The sequence below is a fragment of the Triplophysa dalaica genome, chromosome 25, assembly GCF_015846415.1.
Source record: "Triplophysa dalaica isolate WHDGS20190420 chromosome 25, ASM1584641v1, whole genome shotgun sequence".
Lineage (NCBI taxonomy): Eukaryota > Metazoa > Chordata > Actinopteri > Cypriniformes > Nemacheilidae > Triplophysa > Triplophysa dalaica.
In genome coordinates, this window is record NC_079566.1 from 4,009,971 (window position 1) to 4,034,744 (window position 24,774).

At 42.9% G+C, this 24,774-nt stretch overlaps 2 protein-coding genes across 2 annotated transcripts in view; one reads left to right on the forward strand and one right to left on the reverse strand.

Annotated features, from left to right (window-relative positions):
* Positions 1–952: 952 nt before the first annotated feature.
* LOC130416038 (oxysterol-binding protein-related protein 6-like) lies at positions 953–14,723 on the forward strand. Its single transcript, XM_056742124.1, has 22 exons — positions 953–1,021; positions 3,282–3,453; positions 3,725–3,856; positions 3,932–3,985; positions 4,062–4,175; positions 4,258–4,428; positions 4,507–4,642; positions 4,735–4,853; positions 4,937–5,023; positions 5,862–6,012; positions 6,164–6,297; positions 6,748–6,840; positions 6,917–7,091; positions 7,172–7,461; positions 8,083–8,220; positions 8,308–8,371; positions 8,450–8,528; positions 8,699–8,843; positions 8,926–9,076; positions 9,159–9,285; positions 9,442–9,564; positions 13,984–14,723. The coding sequence occupies exons 2-22, from the start codon at positions 3,349–3,351 to the stop codon at positions 14,093–14,095; spliced, it is 2,700 nt and encodes an 899-aa protein (XP_056598102.1). The 5' UTR covers positions 953–1,021; positions 3,282–3,348; the 3' UTR covers positions 14,096–14,723.
* Positions 14,724–16,425: 1,702 nt separating this feature from the next.
* The window catches only part of ppt2b (palmitoyl-protein thioesterase 2b), a 33,298-nt gene continuing 24,949 nt past the window's right edge, over positions 16,426–24,774 (reverse strand). Inside the window, exons 3-8 of the mRNA XM_056741270.1 lie at positions 18,338–18,433; positions 18,141–18,248; positions 17,984–18,067; positions 17,827–17,911; positions 17,341–17,395; positions 16,426–17,192 (exon numbers count right to left, since the gene is read on the reverse strand). Coding sequence (XP_056597248.1) covers positions 17,049–17,192; positions 17,341–17,395; positions 17,827–17,911; positions 17,984–18,067; positions 18,141–18,248; positions 18,338–18,433 — 572 coding nt within the window. The 3' untranslated portion in view covers positions 16,426–17,048. The remainder of the gene's footprint in view (positions 17,193–17,340; positions 17,396–17,826; positions 17,912–17,983; positions 18,068–18,140; positions 18,249–18,337; positions 18,434–24,774) is intronic.

The window sequence follows — 24,774 nt, forward strand, 5'->3', positions numbered from 1 at the left end:
AGCAGTTAGAAAATGGTTATAAACATTAATACAATGTTTTAGGTCAAATCTGCATCGGTTTTAAGAAATCAAATCCGATTTAATGTTCTTGAACTCTAAAAATAGGAGAAATAAGTATTTTCCTAATAATACAATTATTGAAGAGCTGCTCCACTTCAACATCGTCTTATTTCTCTTTTAATTACCTTACGTGAAAATAAAGTTTTGTTTTTTTAGTACATAGTTTTATTAATATTTTAAATTAACATTTATTATAAGATTCATAGTTTTTATGTAAAGTGTTCTTAAAGTCAATTTTGATGCATTGCTATATAAAAATAATTGATTTATATTTAAATTCTATTTAAGTTTTTGTTTATTTTTATAACTTTAAATTAATTTCAGTTCCATTTTGAGGCAACTTTTTTTTTAATTTAGTGTAAGTTTTTCAAATAAACAGAAAAAACAGAATAAACGGTTTAAATAAATGTGAGTTAACCAAAATAACCTTTCTATCTTAGATTCTCTCATTACTGATAACATTTGGCCTAATTAGCGATATAATCTACATTAGGTATGGAAACCCCTGACGGGCAGATCTTTTTAGCGCTGTATCAAACTGAAGCGACATGACTTTTTCAGATATGACGTCATTACTCACACTACTTTATCGGTAAAAGCACTGGAACAGCATGGAGACAGCAAATTATTAAACATTTTTGTTGACCATTTGCTTTGCCGATAAAAAACAGAGCAAAAACTAGATGGAAACGTCAGTGTTTAGTCATGTAAACTGTAAAGTGTGAATACAATCTGTTTATTAGAAAGGAAATAAAAGTTTGCAAGAGTTTTATTTATATAGGCAGAACACTAAATGTGTAATGTGTGAATGAGCGTATGTAGTTTTAAAATGATGTATTTTGGAAATCACTTGTCGCTGCTGGCGAACACGCCTCTAGTGACGTCACCCTCGAGATTAAGAGCGCGAGTACGAGCGCGTGCCCGCGATATTTAGACAAACGCAGCTGCTCACCTGTATCAGGTAAGAATGACAAACTCTCCGTTCATTTATCAGTCAGTGAATTGTGTGTACATGTGTGTGATATTTGTGTGCTGTATTAAGAATTATGGTCACTTATCCTCTGTTTCATTTGCACATCTAGTTATTAGTATTATTCCGTGTGTTTGTGTTGTGAGAGTGTATCGTGTCATACATGCAATACTTTCATTTATAATGGTGAACACAATGTGATCAAACGCTTTCTGAAAGTGAACGTCTCTGTCTAAAGCAGAACTGTTTGATTTGTGTTAAGCGCAGTAGAAACGCACCGCGCGCGCGCGCGCGACTCACCTGAGCGGTCTGATCACATTCCACACACACACACACACACGCACGCGCACACACTTCTATCATTGGTCTGTTTATAAATAAACTCAAGTTCATTCTGCAGTGATGTCTTGTTGTGAATGATCATTGTGATCCGTGTTACTGTGTCCTTGTATTATACACGAGCTCAGTGAAACTGTGTGATAACATCACATTTATCCTTTAACACTTTGACATAGTTTTCATAGAAACTCATTTTGTGTTGAACCTGTTTGTTCACATTGCGGAGATTCTTCAGACACGCACACACATTCTCCATCTTGTGTCACTTCCATCATTTGTGTTTTTATTTAATGTTCTCTCTCATCCGGCTCTTTGTGTTCTTTAGTTCATTGTGTCTGAAGAATTTGTCGTGAGTGATGATGATGATGATGATGATGATGATGATGTCGTACTGGAGTCCGTGATGCTTCTGTTATTGTCAAACACAGAAATGTATCAACACTTTAATGTGTGCTGCAGTAAACACTAGGGATGTACGATTTACTCTGATCTCAAAATGTTTTTTATTTTTACAAATTGAGTTGAAACAAATAAGAAATTAACAACTTCACTTGTATTATTTCTTAAATGCTTCACGTTTTGTATAATACAATTGTTTTATTTCAAATAACAAAACTAAACTGCAATTTTAAAACAAATGAATAATAGAAAACTTCTCTTTAATATAAACAAACTAACACTGTCTGTGCTTTTCTTGGATTTTCTTTGCATTTAAAAGCATCAGCATGTCCACGTTTATGTTTACAGTGAACACAGCGGCCCCTGCTGTTCAAAACATGTACTGCGATTCCGTTCACACCTCAGCAGATATGAATCCTCGCACATTAGAATCGATTTTCAACCTCCTCACGGTGAATCGTTACAACTCTAGTAAACACTGACAGTGGTTTTGAGAACTTTACCATAAAGTTCTGTATTAAAATGGACTATTCAACGAGTATGGCCTGGTTATACAGACACGGTTTAGCCTAAACCAGGACTAGGCCTTGAATTAAGATATTCATGTTGCTTTTACTACATTTTATGGATTTGGCAGACGCCTTTATCCAAAGCGACTTAAATTGACTTATCCTATACATTTATACTTGGGTATTTACTATCCTCTGATTTCGAACCCACAACATTGCGTTTTTAACACAATGCTCTTTCCACTGAGTTACAGGAAAGCTATTATTAAAATGCCTTCAAATGATCATGTGAGCGCATTACTAGAATGCTCTGTTTGCTGTGTGGGACGCTGCCAAATCAACTTAAATGAACACATTTTGTAATTACAGTGCAGCTTTACAGCTCAGACTACAGTAACTGAGAACATCAATAGTGTAAACCTGTCAGTTTCACAAACCATCAAAGATCTACACAAAATAAATCTCCAGATTTCCAGTGAATTTCATTGGTCTTTGAAAGCTCTTCCTCTGATTGTACATTTATTGAAATATTTGCGACTGTGTAGCACAAAGTCAGTCCATTTCTGAATCTAGAGCAGTTGACGGTTTATTGGTTTCCATGACAACATGGATCATTATTAAAAGTAATTTGGGGGTCCACCGGTCTTCATTTTTGTTCTTAAATTAAACCCGTCTAACATTTGATGCTACTGATTTAAAAACTAAACACTAGTCTCAAAAAAGTGTCCACTAACTTTTTTATGTGACGGGCCGTTGATGACATGCTAAGAGCTGGTGTGCCAGACAGAGTTTAGGTTAAACCAGGTTAAACCAGGACTAGGCCTTTGTTAAATTAGGACTTGCGTGTTTTTTTACAAACATGCCCAAATAAAATCATTACTTGTGTATTTTGAGACGGATGTTTAGTGATGTATGTCAGTGTTTTGTTTTCAGTTGGACAGCATTTATTACACAAACCCTGTGTGAGAAACCACCCCTAATGAGGTTGTGTGTTTGTGTTTCAGATGTCATTTGATGGAAGAGGAGTTCAGTCGTGAATCATTCTCTCTTGCAGTGGGTTATTATTGATCAATGGCAGAGCAGAGACGCAGCTGTCAGTCAGTGATGGGTGTTCGTGAGAGGACCACCGTCAAAGCCACACACTCACGGAACAACAGCTCCGGCTCCTCACGACAGGTCTGTTACCATAGAAACATAGAACCGCTTCAACACCTCAAACTCATGACGCCGTGCTGACCCAACACTGACCTCACGTGTGTGTGTGTGGATCTAGAACACACAAATGAAATGAGTGAAACTGAACATCAAACATCTCTCCACAGCTGATATTACTTGCGCTGTTAAATGTTTGTGAAGTGCATCTCACAGCGGTTTGAGTCGAATATTTATTTGTTGAGGAAGTGATTTTGTGTGTCATCTTGACTGATTTGAGATGTTTGTGACACAGAACTCGAGGGATTGGGAGGTGATCTTAGATACAGAATCTGCTCCTGTCGGCGTGGGGAATAATGGCGTTCCTGGCATTTGTGAGGGATTCCTCCTGAAGAAACGCAAGTCTCCTCTTCAGGGCTGGCATAAGGTGACTTTACCCCACCCACCCACAGACACCACAAACATGTTCACTCATTCTCAAGTGTTTCTTCTCTCTCTTCAGAGATATTTCGTGTTGGATAAAGGAGTGCTGAAATATTCAAGAACTCAGCAGGATGTAAGTAAACAGAAATGTGTTTTTTAGTTTTAAACTGTTGTGGTGACACCCGTGTAAGGAATGTGAGTGCTCTCAGATGGCTCGAGGCAAGATTCACGGCTCTGTGGACGTCAGTCACGCTGTCATGTCTGTCAATAAGAAAACCAAACGCATCGATCTGGACGCAGGTGACAGTTTATATCACGTGAAGGTGCGTCTCTCTCTCTCTCTCTCTCTGATAGTGACTCCCTCGATGCTATACACTCGTGAGTTAACATCTGTAATTCTTCCAGGCTAAAAGTGACGATATCTTCTACATCTGGCTGACCAAACTGACGGCTCATCGCGTGTTTAAGAAGAACGAAGCGGTGAATGTTCATCAGGGTGTTCTGAAAGCTCTCTCCAGCACTAACAGCAGCACTTTCCCGGCCATGGCCAGTCTCGCTCACAGAAGCAGAGTCATGGTACACATCAGCACCTCTTCACACGCTTCATGACCGCTCCTCATGTGCTTGATTTACACCTGTCTGCTTGTGTCTCAGCATCCTCACTATGAGAGCACAGCGTCACTGTTCCAGTCAGAGTGTCAAGGGTCACCTTCAGCAGCTTCATCCGGCATAAACACCAAGGTTTCTGATTGGCTCCAGCAGACGCAGGACGCTGACATGTGTCAACAAGGTCTGAGGCTCTTCAATTATGTCATGTGTGTCCGCTGTTAAATGTCATTCATGCTGGGAGTGTACTGAAGTGATGATGTGTCACCTGTGCAGAACTGGCCAGATGTCAGCTGGATTTAGCGGAGCTGACACGTTTAATCCAGAAGCTTCACTGGGATGCGGGAGGTCTTCCCATCACAAACACTGAGCTAGAGCATCGCATCAGTATGCAGGTGAGTCTCCTCGTACAACACAGGCCTCAGAAAACCTTCACTGTGATGATGATGATGATGATGATGATGTGATAATCTGACAGAATCTCAGTCTGGAGAAACCTAAAAGGAAATCTGGGAAGATCTGGGGCCATTCACGCACACTTTCACGAGTGGAGTCTCTTGGAGTTGTAAGTGTTAAGACTTCTTGTTGGTTGGTGTCTTGTTTTAGATCCTGTGACCGGTTGCATAAAGCATCTTAAGTGTAGTTTTCTCTTAAGTGTGTCCTTAAATATACCTTAAGTTTAATTGAAGTTATTCTCCTTTTGTCTTTGGTGAAGGGAAATCACCCCGTAAGTGTCACACTAGAGGAGAAAACTTGAGGTGCCCTATCATTTTTATTGTTTAGGGCCTGTTTGCATAATGTACAAAAACACGCATCGAATTTCTTTCTTTGTGTTTGTCTTGTTTTTCAGTCAGAACATCTAAACAACCTTAATTCAAAACACATATACGTAGGAGGCAAACGTGATTTTTATAAAGTATTGAAATTTAGTTTAGGCTTGAAATTGTGATTTCCGTAAGAATAAATTCTCTTAATGTTCTTTCCCCCAGAAAAGAAGAGCTAATATCTGAAGATACATTTACTTGAATAGCAAAACATTTTTTGGAAATCAAGATAAAAACACTGAAGAAATGTAATGTTCCAGTGTTCCAATTATTCATTCTTGGATTATTAGCAAAACGTTCTCAAACATGTTTGTTAGCTAGAATCCATGAAATGACAAACCCTTCAACATCTTCCTAACACTTCCTGACACGTTATGGTGATCTAATGCTCTTTTACATTAGTGCAAGATTGTTTTTCCATAAACATGAGAGGGAACGTCGACCTAGAACGCTTAGCCAATGTTCTGAGATCCCTGGGATGCTCGTGTGTACTTTGCGTCTGCTAGTTGTCAATCTGATGTTGTATTTTTAACGTTGAAGTGAAATGATCTGCTCATCATCATGTCTCTTGTCTCGCAGCAGTTTTCCTCGAGTCATCTGAGCACGTCGTCTGGTTTCACCACATCACTTCAGTCCATCCCGCATTACGTTTATTCACAGCTGTCCACACCCGAGGTGTCACCGGAGGGCAAGAAACTTCAGCTGGACATCTGTGCCATGTGTGAAAGAGGTCAGTATCTGTAGAGCGTTAACACAGATGATAGGTGCTGCGCAGACAGATCGCTGCGTGACATCAGAGCATCATGAGCTCAGCAGCTGATGTCACACGTGGATCGGTGGTCTGAAGGCGTCCGTTCAATGACTTGTGTTTGTGTGTTTAGTGCACGTGTCTCTGAAGTCCATTCATGAATCTCTGGCTGTGGAGCGTGAGAGGGTCAGACAGGCCTGGACCGGACCGGATCTGAGACAGTCCACCTCACATCAGCTGGCCACATTGTGTACGACTCTAACTGAGGTGAACACTGAAGCCATCACACGTTTACTCATGACATTTATAGGAACAAAATTTCTTGACCAGGTTCACTGGATAATGCAAAATTCTGTGTTTTAAACTTTAATGTCCGCAGAGAACAGTTGTTTTATTTTTTCTAAGTGTAATTCTAGGGTTTTATGCTTGATGACAAAGCACAGCTCAAAATAGCTTAAAATGTTTGACTTTTTAATTTCTCGTTAATAATTAATTTGCGTCAAACTAAAAATGAGAAAACTGAAACCGTGATACGCAAGTTATTTTTTGAGAGATTTGGGTCTGCAGATGATTTGATTTCAATGTTATGATAGTTTGTTCATGATAACTTCAGATTAATAAACACACATCGTCTTGCCCTGATTGACAATTATAATTTCATGAAGTTATTGTTACACAGATTGTTGATTTTATGTTCACGTGTGTTGTAATATTCAGCTGGATCTGCAGTCACGTCTGACTCGAGTTCACTCTGTGTCGCTGTCATCAGACTCTTCAGATGAATCTTACTGTACTGTACGGCAGGATCAGGTGTGTGTGTGTCGTGTGTGTGTGTGGGTGCGCGCGCGTGTGTCGGTCACTGACTAATGTGTGTGTGCGTTGTCAGGCGACACCGTCTCAGGAGCGAAAGCTTCAGCGGACGCTGTCAGTCGCAGATTCTGTGGCCGAGTATCATGACGCCAGTGAAGAGGTTTGTGAGAGTTTGTCTGAAAATGAAGCATCTGATGAATCTGGTCTGAGTGACGTCACCACCAGCAACTCTGAGCCGGAGGATGGTCACGGTACATCTGCACGCTTTGGTTTGATCATTCATGATGTCATTTCAGCTCATGCTGATGAGACCGTTCTGTGTTGATTTCAGCCGCTGCGAGTATGAAGTACAGAGCAAGTGTGTCGAGTGCTCCAAACGTGCTGTCGAGCGCTCCGAGAGACTCTGGGAGACGTACGGTCCTGCCGGCACATGGCACTGATAACAGTCATATAGGAATCCTCACAATCCTCTATAACAACATCGGCAAAGATCTGTCACGAGTGTCCATGCCTGTGGCTCTAAACGAACCGCTCAGTTTACTGCAGAGAGTCTCTGAAGAGCTGGAATACTCACACCTACTGGAGACTGCCAACCACACCGATGACCCCTACCAGAGGATGGTACACACCGCATACACAGCACATACAGGGCGCACACATGGTGCATACACACACAAAACCCTGTAAGCGCTCAGTTTAGTGCCGAGTCTCTGAAGAGCTCTTCAGTTTGTCTTGTTCTGAAGAGGTTGGGGGTAGTAGTTGTGGTAATGGGGTGTTGGTTGGGTGTATTTGGAATGGGGTGAGGGGGCGGGTGTGTCGTGGTATTGTTAGCTCGGAGACACAACCCACAGCTAAAACACACACACACACATTAAAGTGGTCATCAGTTTCAAAGAATTACTTCAGAAAGTGTTGAACTGCCCTGATAGCACACACACATCTGGCTTACGTCTATTTCACATCTGCAATACACAGTTTGCTCATCTGCAATACAACTCCGAGATATCTGCTGTCAGACGTCATGTAGACCTCTAGATGTCTGTAAGATGTTTGATTTAGAATGGCTATAAAGCTGCTCGTCTGAAGATGTTTTACGCAGCAGACGTATTAAAGATGTCTCTGAGATGTATTGCAGATGAGCAAACTATGTATTGAAGACGTCAAATAGACATTAGCCAGATGGATTGTGCTATCTGGGTTCTGTGTGTCATGATGTATAAGAACAGTGTTGTGTGTTTGTAGGTTTATGTGGCAGCGTTCTCTATATCTGGTTATGCGTGGGCCAGCTGGAGGAATCGCTATAAACCCTTTAACCCGGTTCTAGGAGAAACATACGAGAACATCCGTGAGGATCGAGGTTTCCGTTACATCGCAGAGCAGGTGTGTGTGTGGGCTTTATAACTGCTGAAGATTCTTCTTGAAGACGTCAGGAGATGATTGTATTTCACTTGTGTTGTTGTTGTGTAGGTCAGTCATCACCCGCCTCTGTCGGCTTGTCACGCTGAATCTGAAAACTTCACCTTCTGGCAGGGTAAACACTTCCCCTCATTCTTCTGTGTACATGATGCAGATGTTTCCAGATGAAATATTAACATGAAGGTCTCTTCAGATCAGAGATGGAAGTATAAATTCTGGGGGAAATCTGTGGAGATCGTTTCATCAGGAATGGTCAACGTCACGCTACCAAAGTGAGTATTTCTGACAACATGCATGAAAGATTGATGATGAGGAGAAACTCCTACATGTTAGAACATTATCTAGTTAGTGATGTTTTTGCACAAACCTAATAACTGACCTATGTTGGAGCAGTGTTCAGACTTTATAAATGACACTGACAGTGTTGATGTGTGTTGTTCAGGTACGGCGATCATTACGAGTGGAATAAAGCGGTGACGTGCATTCAAAATGTCTTCAGTCAGCAGAGATGGCTTGAACACTACGGTGATGTCATCATTCGTAACGTGAATAGTGACGAGTGCACGTGTAAGATCACCTTCATCAAAGTGAGTCTTTCAGAATCCACAGTGTGTCTTGAGTGTTTTGTTGACATGGTGAGATGTGTGATGTTTGTCTGGTGTTGTGCAGTCGCGTTACTGGGGTGAAGGGAGCATTAAGAATGAAGTTCAGGGAACGGTTCTGGACCGCGCCGGTAAAGTCGTTCATCGCTTCGGTGGATCCTGGCACGAGGGAATTTTCTGTGACACGCTTCCCAACCCACAATGCATCTGGAAGCCCAGTGAGTGACACGAGACGTGGATTCTTCTGAATGTGTGTTAAGTTTGTTGTGTTTGTAAACGTGAGGTGTTTTTCTGTCACAGACTCTCAGCCGGAGGATTACTTCAACTACTTTGGCTTCTCTCAGTACGCCAGAGAACTGAATGAACTGACAGATGATATCAAAGACAAACTTCCTCCCACAGACACACGCTACCGTCCTGACCAAAGGTTTCATCACACTTCTTACACTTTCTCTTTTAGATTTCTCGAGTATCTGATCAATCAACTAAACAACTTCACAGGACACAAACAAGCAGCTTCACCATCATGAGTTTCAGTACTGCTCACGTCCAATCAAAGTCAGCTTCTGGTTTTATTTTCTAGGCTTCTTGAAGAAGGTAAAGTGACGGAGGCTGACAAACGTAAGGATGAAATCGAGGAGAAACAGCGAGAAAGAAGGAAAGAGTTGGCCAAGAGAGGGCAAGAACATGTTCCACGCTTCTTTAAGTGAGTTCTTACACTTCTGAGGTGCAAAAACACACATTCGTCTCACATCTTGTTTAAAAAAAACATTATTCTCCATGTAGCGTTACCTTGAATGGTGTAAAAGCTTTATTGCAGGTGTACACAATGAGATTTAAAAAGCACACTACATTCAAGTGTCGTGATCTGCGCATCCTCACCAGTCATCACTGGATATCAGGAAACTAAATCAACTAAACAATCTACTGAAAAATAGATTGTTTCAGCTCTTGTGTTTGACAGACACATGGATTAAACTGCACAATGTCACTCACAAGAGATTTTAGATATTAGGACCTTGCTGGTGTTCACATTTGCCCGTTGTTGCTGCATTTGATTACGATCCTGGTTTATACTGGCGTTTCAACATGTGCTTTAGAAAAGAATCTGTGTTTACTCTAAACTACTGAGATCACGTCACATGTCCATTCAGACAATGTAAACAGTTGTATTGACATATGATGTTTTATAAACAAAGTTCGGGAGGAGCCGGAGCATATAATCAAACCTGGCTGGCTCGATTAGCCGGTAGGGTGGAAGCCATGATTACTGATTGCGAATAAATAAGCAAAACTTCTTACCTGCGACGTCTCTGCAGTTTCAAACATGTCAGAGACCGAGGATCCTGTTGCTAACGACAGCCCACTCCAGAAAGATACTCCGGCCCCTTTGAGCGCTCGTCAGGGTTCCAGTCTCAGCACGGAGGCAAGATCCCAACCTGCGGGTCAAGAACGAGGCCGCCAGGAAAGCCGACCGACTCGCCGCGCCTCCAAAGAGAACCGCTCTTCCGTACGGAGCCAGGTTAGGCTCCCTTCCTCCTCACCGGCGGCATCATACGCTTCGGAGCACTCGACAATCCCAGCCATCGGGAAGTGGACAGTTGCTGGACTTCGACTCGCTCTGTCCAATCGGGATGTTAACCTGACCAGCCGGTTGAGCAAAGCCGAGCTGTACGACATTTACACCGCGCTGCAGTCAGAAGACCCACCAGCCAGATCTTCCCCGCAGCAGGAAGTCGAAAAAGAGCCGGTTCAGGTTTTCAGACCTCCTTCAGCCCGGGCTGGGCCTTCAGCCGCATCAGCAGGGCAAGACAGGACACCCCTAGCCCGTCGAAGAAGGATTTCTGCTAGTCTGGGCCGCGCCCTGGACAAACAGCTCGAGCCGCTATATATTTCTTTCCCTGTGACTTCCCAGGAAACTCGGCCCGCCCCCACCATCTTCAGCCACCAATATCCAGCGAGCCTGCCTCTGCAGGCGGTTCCAGATCACTTCTAATAATTCCCCCTCACATCAGCAAGCTCTTGGCCAGCGGCGCCAATGTCGACCACTAACGTGAGGCTGCCTCCGTTAGGGACACAGGCCCCGGCTCAAAGTTTTCCTTACCTCCCCCAGGGCTTTGGCCTTCCCTCCCTCCCTCAAGCCCCCGCCCTGGACGCCGCCGCTAACGTGAGGCTGCCTCCGTCAGCTGCTCCAGTGGCCGCAATTCCCTTCCTCCTTGCTCTGCCTCAGGCCCGCCCTCAATTTTCATTGGCCTCAGCAGCTCAAATGCGGGTGCCCATCAACGCCCCGGTCCTGGAACCGCCCTCAGTGTCCAGCAACATCAGGACACAGATTCTAGCTATATCCATTAGTAGTAGCAGCACAGTTATGGGGGAAAGAATGGTCCGCCTCCAGCATAATGGTCCATTACGATAATGAAGCAACGGTGCAGTGCATAAATAAAGGACGTTCCCACCCAACCGCCTTAATGCCCCTTCTCAGACGCCTGATATGGATTTCGGCATGCGATCAGTTCATTCTAACAGCCAAGCACATCCCCGGGTCCAAAAATCAGATGGCTGACGCACTGTCCCGCTTTTCATTTCAGAAATTCAGGCAGCTGGTGCCGGATGCGGACCTCTATCCAACACTCGTACCCCCATATTCGGAATTGATCTTCAATTAAATCACCCTTTAAAAGCCCTGTTGGACGTTTCACTCGACGCCATCATTCAAGCTGTCTCCCCCAGGACCATACTGTATTATCTCACAGCGTGGCGGAACTTCAAAGCATTTCACCACATCTATAACCTCCCCTTCCCAGATTTCTCTCTCCTTTCCATCACGTCATTTTTCTCCTTCCTAAGTACTATAAAAAATCTCCAAGCAAGCTCAATCAAAGGATACTTGAGTGGAATCCAATTTTTCCATAAATTAATTTTAAACGCCCCTTCCCCAGTCATAGCCAGCTCTCAAGCTTCCATGCTCATAAAAGGCATCCAGAGAACCCGACCCGCCCTCCCAGATGCCAGACAACCCAACACTCTAGAAATTTTGAGCAAATGTATTACAACCCTCCGCAGAGGATACCACTCCAAACATACAGCACGCACGCTAGATGCCATGTTCATTCTGGCTTTCTTTGAATTTCTCAGATGTTCTGAAATCTCCACCACGGCAAATTACGATCCCGCAATTCATCCCAACTTTTCAGATTTATCAGTGCTCGACTCAGAAACAATCTCCTTTTTCATCAAGCAAAGCAAGACAGATCACGCCAGAAGAGGACATTTTATCTACATCTTCAATTTTCAAACTCCACTCCAGCCATACCAAACCCTTGTACCCTACCTCTGTTTTAGATCTCAAGTCAAATCACCATTCGAACCGCTCTTCGTAGACTATTCAAACCTACCCGTCACACGCTTCTGGTTCCAAAAACACCTGAAGTCAGTTTTGCTCCACTCCGGCATCCAAGCAGATCATTTCTCCAGTCATTCCTTCCGCATTGGCGCAGCAACTACAGCCGCTCAAAAGGGCCTTTCACAACCTCCGATTCAAGCGCTCGGTAGCTGGTCATCTGAAGCATTTAAGACCTACGTCAGGTCGGATTGTGCCCTCATCAGAGAAGCCCACCGGACACTCATCACCCGACTCGTTTAAATATCAGCTAAGAAATTCTGAGCCACCCTCAGTTCAGCCAGAGCCTTGTTTTCCCCCAACGATCCAACTCAGCAAATGCAATTTAATCAGAAGGCGCAGGGGCCAATGCTTTCTAATGCTCTCCCGCAGCAGACACCAATTCTGCAGAAGCCAGTATCGCCGTGACCGCTCCCGCAGGGGCCCGTGCTTCCAACACGTGCTCTGCCGCAGCAGTCACAACCTCCCTCACCCCTCACCCCTCACACCCCAGTTTCCCCCCACAGGGGGCTCGCACTGCCTACACACCCTCTCACACAAAAGAATCAGTTCCCATTTCCAACCCAACTATTTCAACACTTCAGGCCGGCTACCATCCACATCACAGCAAGTAATTTCAGCAGGAACTTTGCCTCATCAAGAGTGTCATCCCTTCAACCGCAGTTCCTTCCGCTCTCGCCAGAGCTAACATCAACTACCCCTTCAAACACCACGCAGCCTCTAGCCTCGCCTATGGGGGGTATGCGCTGTCCAGCTGCTGTCTAGTTTCTACGCCCTTGGGGGGTTTGCTTTGGGTTCGGGCCGTTTCCGAGCTCAGGACACTCACCCTAGCGGGGGGAGTGTTCCGGTTTCTGAAGGAACCGGCGAGCTCGGAGCCCGCTCCCCGGACAGCACGCCAAACACGCATACCTTTTACACTTCTGCTAATTATTTGCATAGGTGAACTCGTGAAACATAAATTGGTTGTTGATGACAGTTGATAACTTGTCTGTACAATATGAACATGGCAAGGATAATGTTAGATGAGGTGATTCATGTTATTAAGCTTGTTTGATTTCATCCGGCGCCACACAGGCCGATAGACTGATGACATCACAGTACTGAGAGAGATATTTAAAAGATCTGGATTCTCTCTCGTGTTGCTGTATGTCACCGTGTCGATCCGTGTACGCAGCGCAGCTTTAAGTTTAACAGTTTACACGCTCTACGAGGCTGATCATTGACGCCCTCAGGTAGAGTAATGAGTCATGTGACCGGGGCTTGATCAAATCAGTGAGTTTTCTTCCCTGATTGGTTATCTCTGTATCATTGAGTGAATGAGGGGAACCACAACTGCGTTTTCTAAAGTCTCTCTTTTTATCCATTAACACAGAAACACAACCCCACAGTTTTCAACTAAAACAAGGGTACAGCATTTCCAAAAGTCTCTGTATTCAGGGCCCAAAAACTCTGTAGTGGTGTAAACGCCAGGTGTAACATAGCAAAAGTTATGCGTGTTTAACGCACCAGTATAAACGCCGTCTTAAACTACAATCTTTATTACTGTGATCTCAGATGATTTTGATGAGTTGGTCATTTGTTAGTCTCTAGATACACTGGGTTACTGGAGCAGATGCTCTGTGTTTCTGATGAAACATTAGTATGAACATCATGTTCAATGGACACATGTAGAAGGTGTGTAGTTCTGCATTAAACTTGTGTGTGTGGTCATTTGTCTTTTCTCAGACGGACACTCGATCATGCTGGGAGAGAGGTGTGGGTCACCAATGAAACTTACTGGAAGATTCGAGAAAACCCAGCGTTTGCCAGCACAGAGAATCTGGATCTGTGGTGCTGATGGAGTTTGAGACGTACAGTATTCTTACCCATTAGTGTATGTAGATGTATTTTATGTGTATTTTAGTGTAAGCCAAAGACCTTCACTGGTGTGGATGTTGTTTTTGTTTTTAAATCCAAACAGTGATTGAGAGGTTTTACTGATGGAATATTTAATTGTATTAATAAGCGCATCACCCGACATGTAAAGAATAGAATTAAATGTTTTTTCATTAGTTTTTATGATGGTACATTTTTATTGAAATCTGAGGTCAGCTGTCAGTGTTGAGGATCTTATGGTTTTATGATCTCCAGACAGTAATAGATGTATTCTGGGTACAGTGAATAATAGAAAGGTTTTAAAGGTGTTGTTTGTGTAAATATTGTACTCCTTTTTACTGTGAGCTGAGCCTTTTAACGGCTGGATTGAAAACATTGTTCTTTCTGTATAAAATACATTTTACTGTAACATGTGAGTAATGCTTCAGATGAGTAGCTGAAATAATGAAAATCTTTTGATGTTTCGGCTCAACCTGCTGACAAAAGAGTTTTACGTTTTCATGAAAGTGTAATCGGGTTTTGTGCAATTTTTTGTGTAAATGCATTTCTGATTTAGATGAGAATAAATATTAAATTTGAAGAAAGGTGCACTTGTATTGTCTGTTGTCGTGTATAACTGTGATGATTTTGTAACATGACGGTTCAGTGTTTACCCTTTTTTTTCTACAGCACTTTTCATGCTGTGCATTGTAGTAAAGCTGCTTTAAAGAAATGAAAATATTTCCGTATTGATTGAGTCTTATCCTCTACAGTATTGCTGTATGGGTCTGTTGGTCACTTGAATCGTTTCAGTGTCTGTGTATCCTAACTTTTTGTTAAATGATAAAACTCCTGCACCATTTAAGCATCCACTGATATTAAGCCGGATTGAAAGTATGTACAGTATTTAATGTAAACGCACAAAGCCTTACACTTGTTAAGAACAGCTCACATTATTTATTTTAAGTCACAAAATGAGCATGCAAACAGTTGTGAATGCTCAATCCCAATGTGTGTGACTGGAATTGTAATCCTCATAATGCTATAAAATGATCATATATTCTACATACTCACTTGACTCTCATCAAAAGCGCAGACAACCTCGGAAGCTTAGCAACGTCTCCTTAAAATAAACGAACACTGAAACACAATCTGCTCCGGAGCGGGTTATCTTCAGAGAGTGAGTTGCTATGGTTACTTGCATACCCAGAAAGTTAATTCTGTTTATGGAACTGAAAGCTGGTTATCAGCTAAACTAAAACTGACCCAGGTATGTCACATAAGCAGCTTTCTGGAATACACCTGCTATGTTTCAAAGGCCTGTTATTCATTTCACACACAACTGTCACATTCATATAACACATGAACCATAGATCCTCCATCAGCACTGTCTTATATTAGAAATATTTTGTGAATTTTAAGGTCCTATTTTGGTTTTTGAAGTGTCCAACAGCAGTCAGTTATTCTTATCTTATCTTCTTGATGACTCTCAAATGATTCGTTCTGCGATTCATCTGTCTAATCCCCTCCTTTCTGTCAGCCTACTTTGATCTGATTGGTCAGACGGTCTAGTCTGATGTGATTGGTCAGACGGTCTAGTCTGATGTGATTGGTCAGACGGTCTAGTCTGATGTGATTGGTCAGACGGTCTAGTCTGATGTGTTTGGTCAGACGGTCTAGTCTGATGTGATTGGTCAGACGGTCTAGTCTACTGTGTTTGGTCAGACGGTCTAGTCTGCTGTGTTTGGTCTATCGCGGGTTTTGCAAATGGAACATATGCGGTCATTACACCGAGTGACGCACATCTGACCCAGAACTGAAATGACAACAACAGACGACTCGTTCGCATGATTCAGAGTCGACTCCTTCTTTCTCAAGCCAATAACTTTATATATTCACCTTTTGCTTTACAACTCCACAGACTGCTCACATTCACACACAGCAACATTACACACTGAATGAAATGTCATTTTGAGGACACTTAAAGTTTACTCTTTAAAGTTTAAATCGTGTCTGATAGTGAGCGTTTATATAATGAATAAATTGGGATTTATTTTTATGAACAGTAGTTTGTCACTGTTATACACCTGCTTCCATATTTCATACGTCATAGTCTCTAGATCTCTTTCCAATATCATTTTAAGCCGGTTTCAGTTCAGTTTATTACAATCTCTAATGTAAGCATAGAAAACTGAGCACCCCTTCATCAGTGATTGACAGGCGGTCCGTTTGAAAGACGAGGGAATCCGGTCAGATCGGTTTATAATGAACTTTCCAAATGAAAGCAGTGAATGAAGAATTCATCTGTCACTGTGATGTTAGAAACATGAGCCATTTATTGACCTTGACATAAAACGTAAAAACAATTATATTACAAAATCTAAACTAATCCAAGAGAAATTCAGTTTCAGCTGAAAGTGTAGTTCAATACACTTCATTCACTTTAAAGTAGATAAAACAAGACCATCCACACACAACACTGCTATGACATCAATAAATGTGACTAAATGTTTTCTACAATACTGACAGTGGATGTGTAACAACATCATCTTCATCACATTGTGCTTACTGTAACCCCACAGTTCTCAATGACTATTAAACAACTGTGAACATAAAACACATCACATTCCCTTTCAAATTAAAACTCAAACTTTTAAGAGGTTTAAAGTTAAACTGAGTTAAATATAAAACATCAAGTCCGTCTTTACTGTCCCTTTTCATGAGGCACACAAACATAAAAACTGAACTCTTCACATCCGTCAATCATTAAAACAAATAATAAACATAAACACATTAAAAACAACAAAGCATGTGGATAAGATGTAAAGATGACGTTAGATGATTCAGGCACTGACGGTCATCTCTCTCTCATGTATGTGTGTTTGACTATTAGGATCTGACTGTAAGTAACTGAGGTGTTGTTGTTGTGTTGTTGTTTATGTCAGCCACTTGTCTATGCAGGTTTTATATACCGTCTCATTGGAGTGCCAGTAAACATGAGCAACACCAGGTACAGAACACAATATCAGATCTCCTCGAGCGTACAGCGTCTTCAGACCAAACGTGTCCATGAGAAACAGCTGAAACAAACACACAAACACACGCTCACTCACTTTATGCCTGTGTGTGTGCACATGTTATTATATGTTAGTCGGGACATAGCTGTACACTTTAATTTATGCTTAGAAACCACAAAAACTACACAAGACAACATGACGTTGTGCTTACCTTCTGCTGTTTCATCTCAACAACTGTCTCATTGTCATCATAGAAGCCAAACTGACTGAACAACAGAGAGAATAAAAGAGCATTCAAATCTCTTTACAATCATGTCCTGATACACTAGATCACTGAACAAAGAGACGTTTATCACCATCACACTGTCTTCTACTGTATGCCTAAGTCTTCTTCTTTCTCCAATTACTATTTGACTTTATTAAATTGACCAAAAGCACCGTTTATCAAAACCAAACTAAAGTAAACTTCACACAGATCAGAAGAGAGATATGAAGTCTGATATTCCACTGCTCACTTTTATCAGATTGATGCTGATTTCACTATTTTTATTATTTCTTGGTGCGGAGACTCAGATCTGAAGGAGAATCAAACGACTAAATAAGTTGGTTAAACACAAATGTTTCTAAGCTCCTGCAGTCTGAATCTCTATATCGCATCACAAATCTGATGAGAGGAACGGATGGAGATTTCATAAACCTGGACTGCCACGGTGTAATAACTCCGTCATCTGGACCTCCAACCAGAACCAACTTCTTCATGCGCAGGAAGTTCTGTTTCCAGGCTGTGTGAACAGGATATGACATCATCACTCAGAGGAAAAACAGCCAACAGCATATGTTTTTAGTTGTCTTACCGGTAGAGTTGGGGTTTGGTCTCTCGCTGTTTAATAACGCCAGATAATCACTGCTGTTAATGTACTGCTCCCTGTGATGAGGATCTACACAAAGCACACACAAATATCACCTGAGAGCACACAGGAACACAAGAAGTGAGAAATGTAATCCACTCACCGTTCCAGTAGTTACAGATGGAAATCTTCTGACCCACTGAAGTGTAGCACACGTGATACAGATTAGATTTGACAAACTGTGGAAACAGATACTTCAGATAATCTGTGTCTGAAAAAATAAAGCAAAAATGTTTTCAGTCGCACATCAGTGGATCAACACTGCAGAACACACGTGTGTCAGAGCATCAGAAGCTGTACCTCCATACTGTCCCCCCTGTGGTGAAGAGAGAGAGATGAACGAGTGAACATTATGATCCGAAAGAGTGGAGAGAATCCCCCGACAGATCAAACCACCTGCAGCACATCAACACAAGAAATGTAAACACTAACACGGCCAACACAATTATTCAGCAACATGTGATGTTATGTGACATCCACCATCACTATTAATACACTAATGAGAGAGAGAGAGAGAGAGAGAGAGAGAGAGACAGAGAGAGAGAGAAAGAGAGAGAGAGACAGAGAGAGAGAGAAAGAGAGAGAGAGAGAGAGAGAGAGAGAGACAGAGAGAGAGAAAGAGAGAGAGAGACAGAGAGAGAGAGAGAGACAGAGAGAGAGAGAGAGAGAGAGAGAGAGAGAGAGAGACAGAGAGAGAGACAGAGAGAGAGAGAGAGAGAGAGAGAGAGAGAGAGAGAGAGAGAGAGAGAGAGAGAGAGAGAGAGAGAGAGAGAGAGAGACAGAGAGAGAGAGAGAGAGAGAGAGAGAGAGAGAGACAGAGAGAGAGAGAGAGAGAGACAGAGACAGAGACAGAGACAGAGACAGAGACAGAGAGAGAGACAGAGAGAGAGAGAGAGAGAGAGAGAGAGAGAGACAGAGAGAGAGACAGAGAGAGAGAGAGAGAGAGAGAGAGACAGAGAGACAGAGAGAGAGAGAGAGAGAGAGAGACAGAGAGACAGAGAGAGAGACAGAGAGAGAGAGAGAGACAGAGAGAGAGAGAAGAGAGAGAGAGAGAGAGAGAGACAGAGAGAGAGAGAAGAGAGAGAGAGACAGAGAGAGAGAGAGAGAGAGAGAGAGAAGAGAGAGAGAGAGACAGAGAGAGAGACAGAGAGAGAGAGAGAGAGAGAGAGAGAGAGAGAGAGAGACAGAGAGAGAGAGAGAGAGAGAGAGAGAGAGAGAGACAGAGAGAGAGAGAGAGAGAGACAGAGACAGAGACAGAGACAGAGACAGAGAGAGAGAGAGAGAGAGAGAGAGAGAGAGAGACAGAGAGAGACAGAGAGAGAGAGAGAGAGAGAGAGAGACAGAGAGACAGAGAGAGAGAGAGAGAGAGAGAGACAGAGAGACAGAGAGAGAGACAGAGAGAGAGAGAGAGACAGAGAGAGAGAGAAAGAGAGAGAGAGAGAGAGACAGAGAGAGAGAGAAAGAGAGAGAGAGAGAGAGACAGAGAGAGAGACAGAGAGAGAGAGAAAGAGAGAGAGAGACAGAGAGAGAGAGAAAGAGAGAGAGAGAGAGATGAACGAGTGAACATTATGATCCGAAAGAGTGGAGAGAATCCCCCGACAGATCAAACCACCTGCAGCACATCAACACAAGAAATGTAAACACTAACACGGCCAACACAATTATTCAGCAACATGTGATGTTATGTGACATCCACCATCACTATTAATACACTAATGAGAGAGAGAGAGAGAGAGAGAGAGAGACAGAGAGAGAGACAGAGAGAGAGAGAGAGAGAGACAGAGAGAGAGACAGAGAGAGAGAGAAAGAGAGAGAGAGAGAGACAGAGAGAGAGAGAAAGAGAGAGAGAGAGAGAGAGACAGAGAGAGAGAGAGAGAGAGAGAGACAGAGAGAGAGAGAGAGAGAGAGAGAGAGAGAGAGAGAGAGAGAGACAGAGAGAGAGAGAGAGAGAGAGAGAGAGAGAGAGAGAGAGAGAGACAGAGACAGAGAGAGAGAGAGAGAGACAGAGAGAGAGACAGAGAGAGAGAGAGAGAGAGAGAGAGAGAGAGAGAGAGAGAGAGAGAGAGAGAGAGAGAGAGAGAGAGAGAGAGAGACAGAGAGAGAGAGAGACAGAGAGAGAGAGAGAGAGAGAGAGAGACAGAGAGACAGAGAGAGAGAGAGAGAGAGAGAGAGAGAGAGAGAGAGAGACAGAGAGAGAGAGAGGTAGAGAGAGACAGAGAGAGAGACAGAGAGAGAGACAGAGAGAGAGAGAGGTAGAGAGAGACAGAGAGAGAGACAGAGAGAGAGAGAGAGACAGAGAGAGAGAGAAAGAGAGAGAGAGAGAGAGACAGAGAGAGAGAGAAAGAGAGAGAGAGAGAGAGACAGAGAGAGAGACAGAGAGAGAGAGAAAGAGAGAGAGAGAGAGATGAACGAGTGAACATTATGATCCGAAAGAGTGGAGAGAATCCCCCGACAGATCAAACCACCTGCAGCACATCAACACAAGAAATGTAAACACTAACACGGCCAACACAATTATTCAGCAACATGTGATGTTATGTGACATCCACCATCACTATTAATACACTAATGAGAGAGAGAGAGAGAGAGAGAGAGAGACAGAGAGAGAGACAGAGAGAGAGAGAGAGAGAGACAGAGAGAGAGACAGAGAGAGAGAGAAAGAGAGAGAGACAGAGAGAGAGAGAAAGAGAGAGAGAGAGAGAGAGACAGAGAGAGAGAGAGAGAGAGAGAGACAGAGAGAGAGAGAGAGAGAGAGAGAGAGAGAGAGACAGAGAGAGAGAGAGAGAGAGAGAGAGAGAGACAGAGACAGAGAGAGAGAGAGAGAGACAGAGAGAGAGACAGAGAGAGAGAGAGAGAGAGAGAGAGAGAGAGAGAGAGAGAGAGAGAGAGAGAGAGAGAGAGAGACAGAGAGAGAGAGAGACAGAGAGAGAGAGAGAGAGAGAGAGAGAGAGAGACAGAGAGACAGAGAGAGAGAGAGAGAGAGAGAGAGAGAGAGACAGAGAGACAGAGAGAGAGAGAGGTAGAGAGAGACAGAGATAGAGAGACAGAGAGAGAGACAGAGAGAGAGAGAAAGAGAGACAGAGAGAGAGAGAGACAGAGAGAGAGAGAGAGAGAGAGAGAGAGAGAGAGAGAGAGACAGAGAGAGAGAGAGAGAGAGAGACAGAGAGAGAGAGAGAGAGACAGAGAGAGAGACAGAGAGAGAGAGAGAGAGAGAGAGAGAGAGAGAGAGAGAGAGAGAGAGAGAGAGAGAGAGAGAGAGAGAGAGAGAGAGAGAGAGAGAGACAGAGAGAGAGAGAGACAGAGAGAGAGACAGAGATAGAGAGACAGAGAGAGAGACAGAGAGAGAGAGAAAGAGAGACAGAGAGAGAGAGAGACAGAGAGAGAGAGAGAGAGAGAGAGAGAGAGAGAGAGAGAGAGAGAGAGAGAGAGAGACAGAGAGAGAGAGAGAGAGACAGAGAGAGAGAGAGAGAGACAGAGAGAGAGACAGAGAGAGAGAGAGAGAGACAGAGAGAGAGACAGAGAGAGAGAGAGAGAGACAGAGAGAGAGACAGAGAGAGAGAGAGAGACAGAGAGAGAGAGAGAGAGAGAGAGAGAGAGAGAGAGAGAGACAGAGAGACAGAGAGAGAGAGAAAGAGAGAGAGACAGAGAGAGAGAGAGACAGAGAGAGAGAGAGAGAAAGAGAGAGAGAGAGAGATGGCAGTTGGCAGCAAAGTCATCAGCTCCTGATTTTTCATATTTTTTTGCCAGATAATGTATGTTTTTTCGACTCAAATAGTGTACGTGATTGGATACTAACTCAAGATCAAAAGAGGCAGAAGATTATTAGGGTAAGACCTCAAATTATATTTTTGGAAACATCTAAAGTTTATATAGAGTCAGTACACTCTAGTCATGACAGTTAAAACTGTTGAAGCAGAGGCATCTTTTAAAAATGAAGAGGAGCTGGATATATTATATTCAGTGGATGTTAAATCAACGAAAGAAAAGAGGAAGATAAAAGAAATAATCCTAAAAGAAAACCCAGAGATGCTGTTGTCAGACTATACTGGAGCAGAAGAGAACAGAGTTCGCTGTAACCTGCTGTTCTTCACTGAACACCCTTCAGTCTGGCACACAGTCCTCTCATCTAACATGACGTGCTGCAGAAGAGGAGGAATCAGTAAAGGTAGACAGCTCACACTGGAGGGAGAAAATGACTTCAAGATTATTGTAAATCTGTATCACAATGGGACAGTCATGGTTCAGGGACCAGAGTCCAGTCTAGAGGAATTTCAAAGGAACTTCAAAAACTTGAAAATGGAGGTTCAAAAAATAAAGAAAGATCCTGAAGTGAAGAACATCACAGCAGATGAGACGTGCACCACAGCGGACAACAACACTGATCAAAGATCATATTCTGCTCCAACATACAGAGACATCAGCACTCCAACCTCACCTAAAATAAAGATCCTGAGAGACAACCTGTCAGAACTGGAGCAGGACTACTGTCTGTTTAAAGAGGAAACCAGCAACAGTCTTCACCAACTCCAGAGTCTGATCAACCATCCCAACACACAACACATGAAACAACTACACAACACTGTCAGACAGCTGGAGGAGGACAACGAGGAGATGCGACAGGAGCTGAGGAGAGTGAGACAGGAGCTGGTCACAAGAGAACAACACTACATCATCATAGAGAGACAGACGGACGAGATGAGGACACAATTAAACACACTCATACAACACAACAAACACAACACCTCATCCACTGAGAACACAGCACAACATCAGCCTGAAGTCAACACACTGTCACAGAGCATCTCTACTGCTGAGGAGACACAACGTCTGCAAGACATCGTCCCATCAACACAGAGCACATCTACTGAGAGGAACAGCACAAACACAACACAGCATGGACAGAACATCGGCACACAAAGAAAGAGCATCTCTTCTACTACAATCACACAAACAATTAATTCACAAGACAACAGGAGGAAGAAGAGCAGCGTCAGACAGAGCAATCCACTCACAACAACTTCACCCAACAGCACCAACAGAGAAGAGAGGAGAAAAGAGAACATCGTCATCCTGTGTGACTCCAACGGTCATCACCTCCATCAGAGACGACTGTTTCCAGGAAGAAACGTGAAGAAGTTTTGGTGTCCCACCTCCCAGTCTGCACTGAATCTACTGAGAGAAGATGTGCTGGGCGCACCAACACACATCATACTCCACACTGGAACCAACGACCTCACCGGAAGAAGAACAGACGTCACCAAAGCTCTGTCAGATGTACTGAGAACAGCCTGCAGGATCTACCCCAGCGCTAAAGTCATCTTCTCAACCCTTCTGCCCCGTCGAGACATTCCACAAAACATCATTTACCAAATTAACGGAGAGTTAGCCAGAGTCTGTGCCCAACTGAAGAACGTCTCCATCGCAAACCATCAGCGCATCAGTCATGACCATCTGTACGATCACATCCACATCCATAGAGACGGCATGAGACTGTTCGCACAAACACTAAAGGAGGCAACTTTAAGAAGTCCTCACACAACACATCGTGTCCATGAGGAGAGAGTCAGACAGACGGTCAGTTACACCACAGCAGACAACAGAGACCTCCATCAGATCAAACACATGCTGAAACTCATATGTGACAACTTCTTACACTAAATCTGTGATGATAGTTAGCTACATTCATTTAAATATTTATTTTTCATGATTTATATTATACACATGTTAATTTCTTTCTACATTTACATTACTTAATATTTACTCTTCAATATTACCTTTTATCTGCACAACGTGATCGAGAAATCATACATTATTTCTGGTTAAGGAAAACAATAACATGTCATCCCTAAAAATAACATGCTATAACATTCAGGGAATGTATTCTTCTGCTTTTGGTGAGAAACACAGAAACCCTGATCTTGTAAATATTGTACATAGTTCTGATATCATAATATTACTTGAGACCTGGAGTCGGTTAGAATGTCAGATCTCCGCTCCTTTAAACTACAAAGAAATATTTATACCATCAGTTAAGCGTCCTCATGTGAAAGTTGGACGGGATTCTGGAGGAATAATTGTGTGGTTTAAAGAACAACTACTGCATTACATTCAGCCTGTTAAACAAGGGAAAACACATATCTGGCTAAAAATGAAAAGAGAACTCATGTGTTCAGATGAGGACACATACATGTGTGCCGCATACATCCCTCCACAAGAGTCTCCTTATTATGATGAAGACATTTTCTCAACATTACAGTCAGAGATCATTCAGTTCCAGTCTTTAGGATCAGTTCTGTTAATGGGGGACTTCAATGCAAGAACTGGGAAAGAACTGGACTTCATTAGTTCTACTGGAGATAAATATATTAAGATTTCAAATGTACAGCCAAACAAAGTTAAAACTAAACCACGACAGAACTATGATGACACTATAAACAAAAATGGCAAACAAGTCATACAGATGTGCAAAAGTCTGGGTCTATATATAGTTAATGGGCGAACAAAAGGTGATTCTATGGGTCAGTTTACATACAGCTCACGTCTGGGCAGCAGCACCGTTGACTATGTCATCACAGATTTACAGCAAAACAAGATCAATTATTTCACAGTCATGCCACAGTTACCTTTATCAGACCACTGTCACATAGTCATTAGTTTAAACAAATCCCTTCATCCTTTACCAGCTTCACATCACAAACACAAACTGTTTCCTCTGCCGAGAAGATTTTACTGGAGGA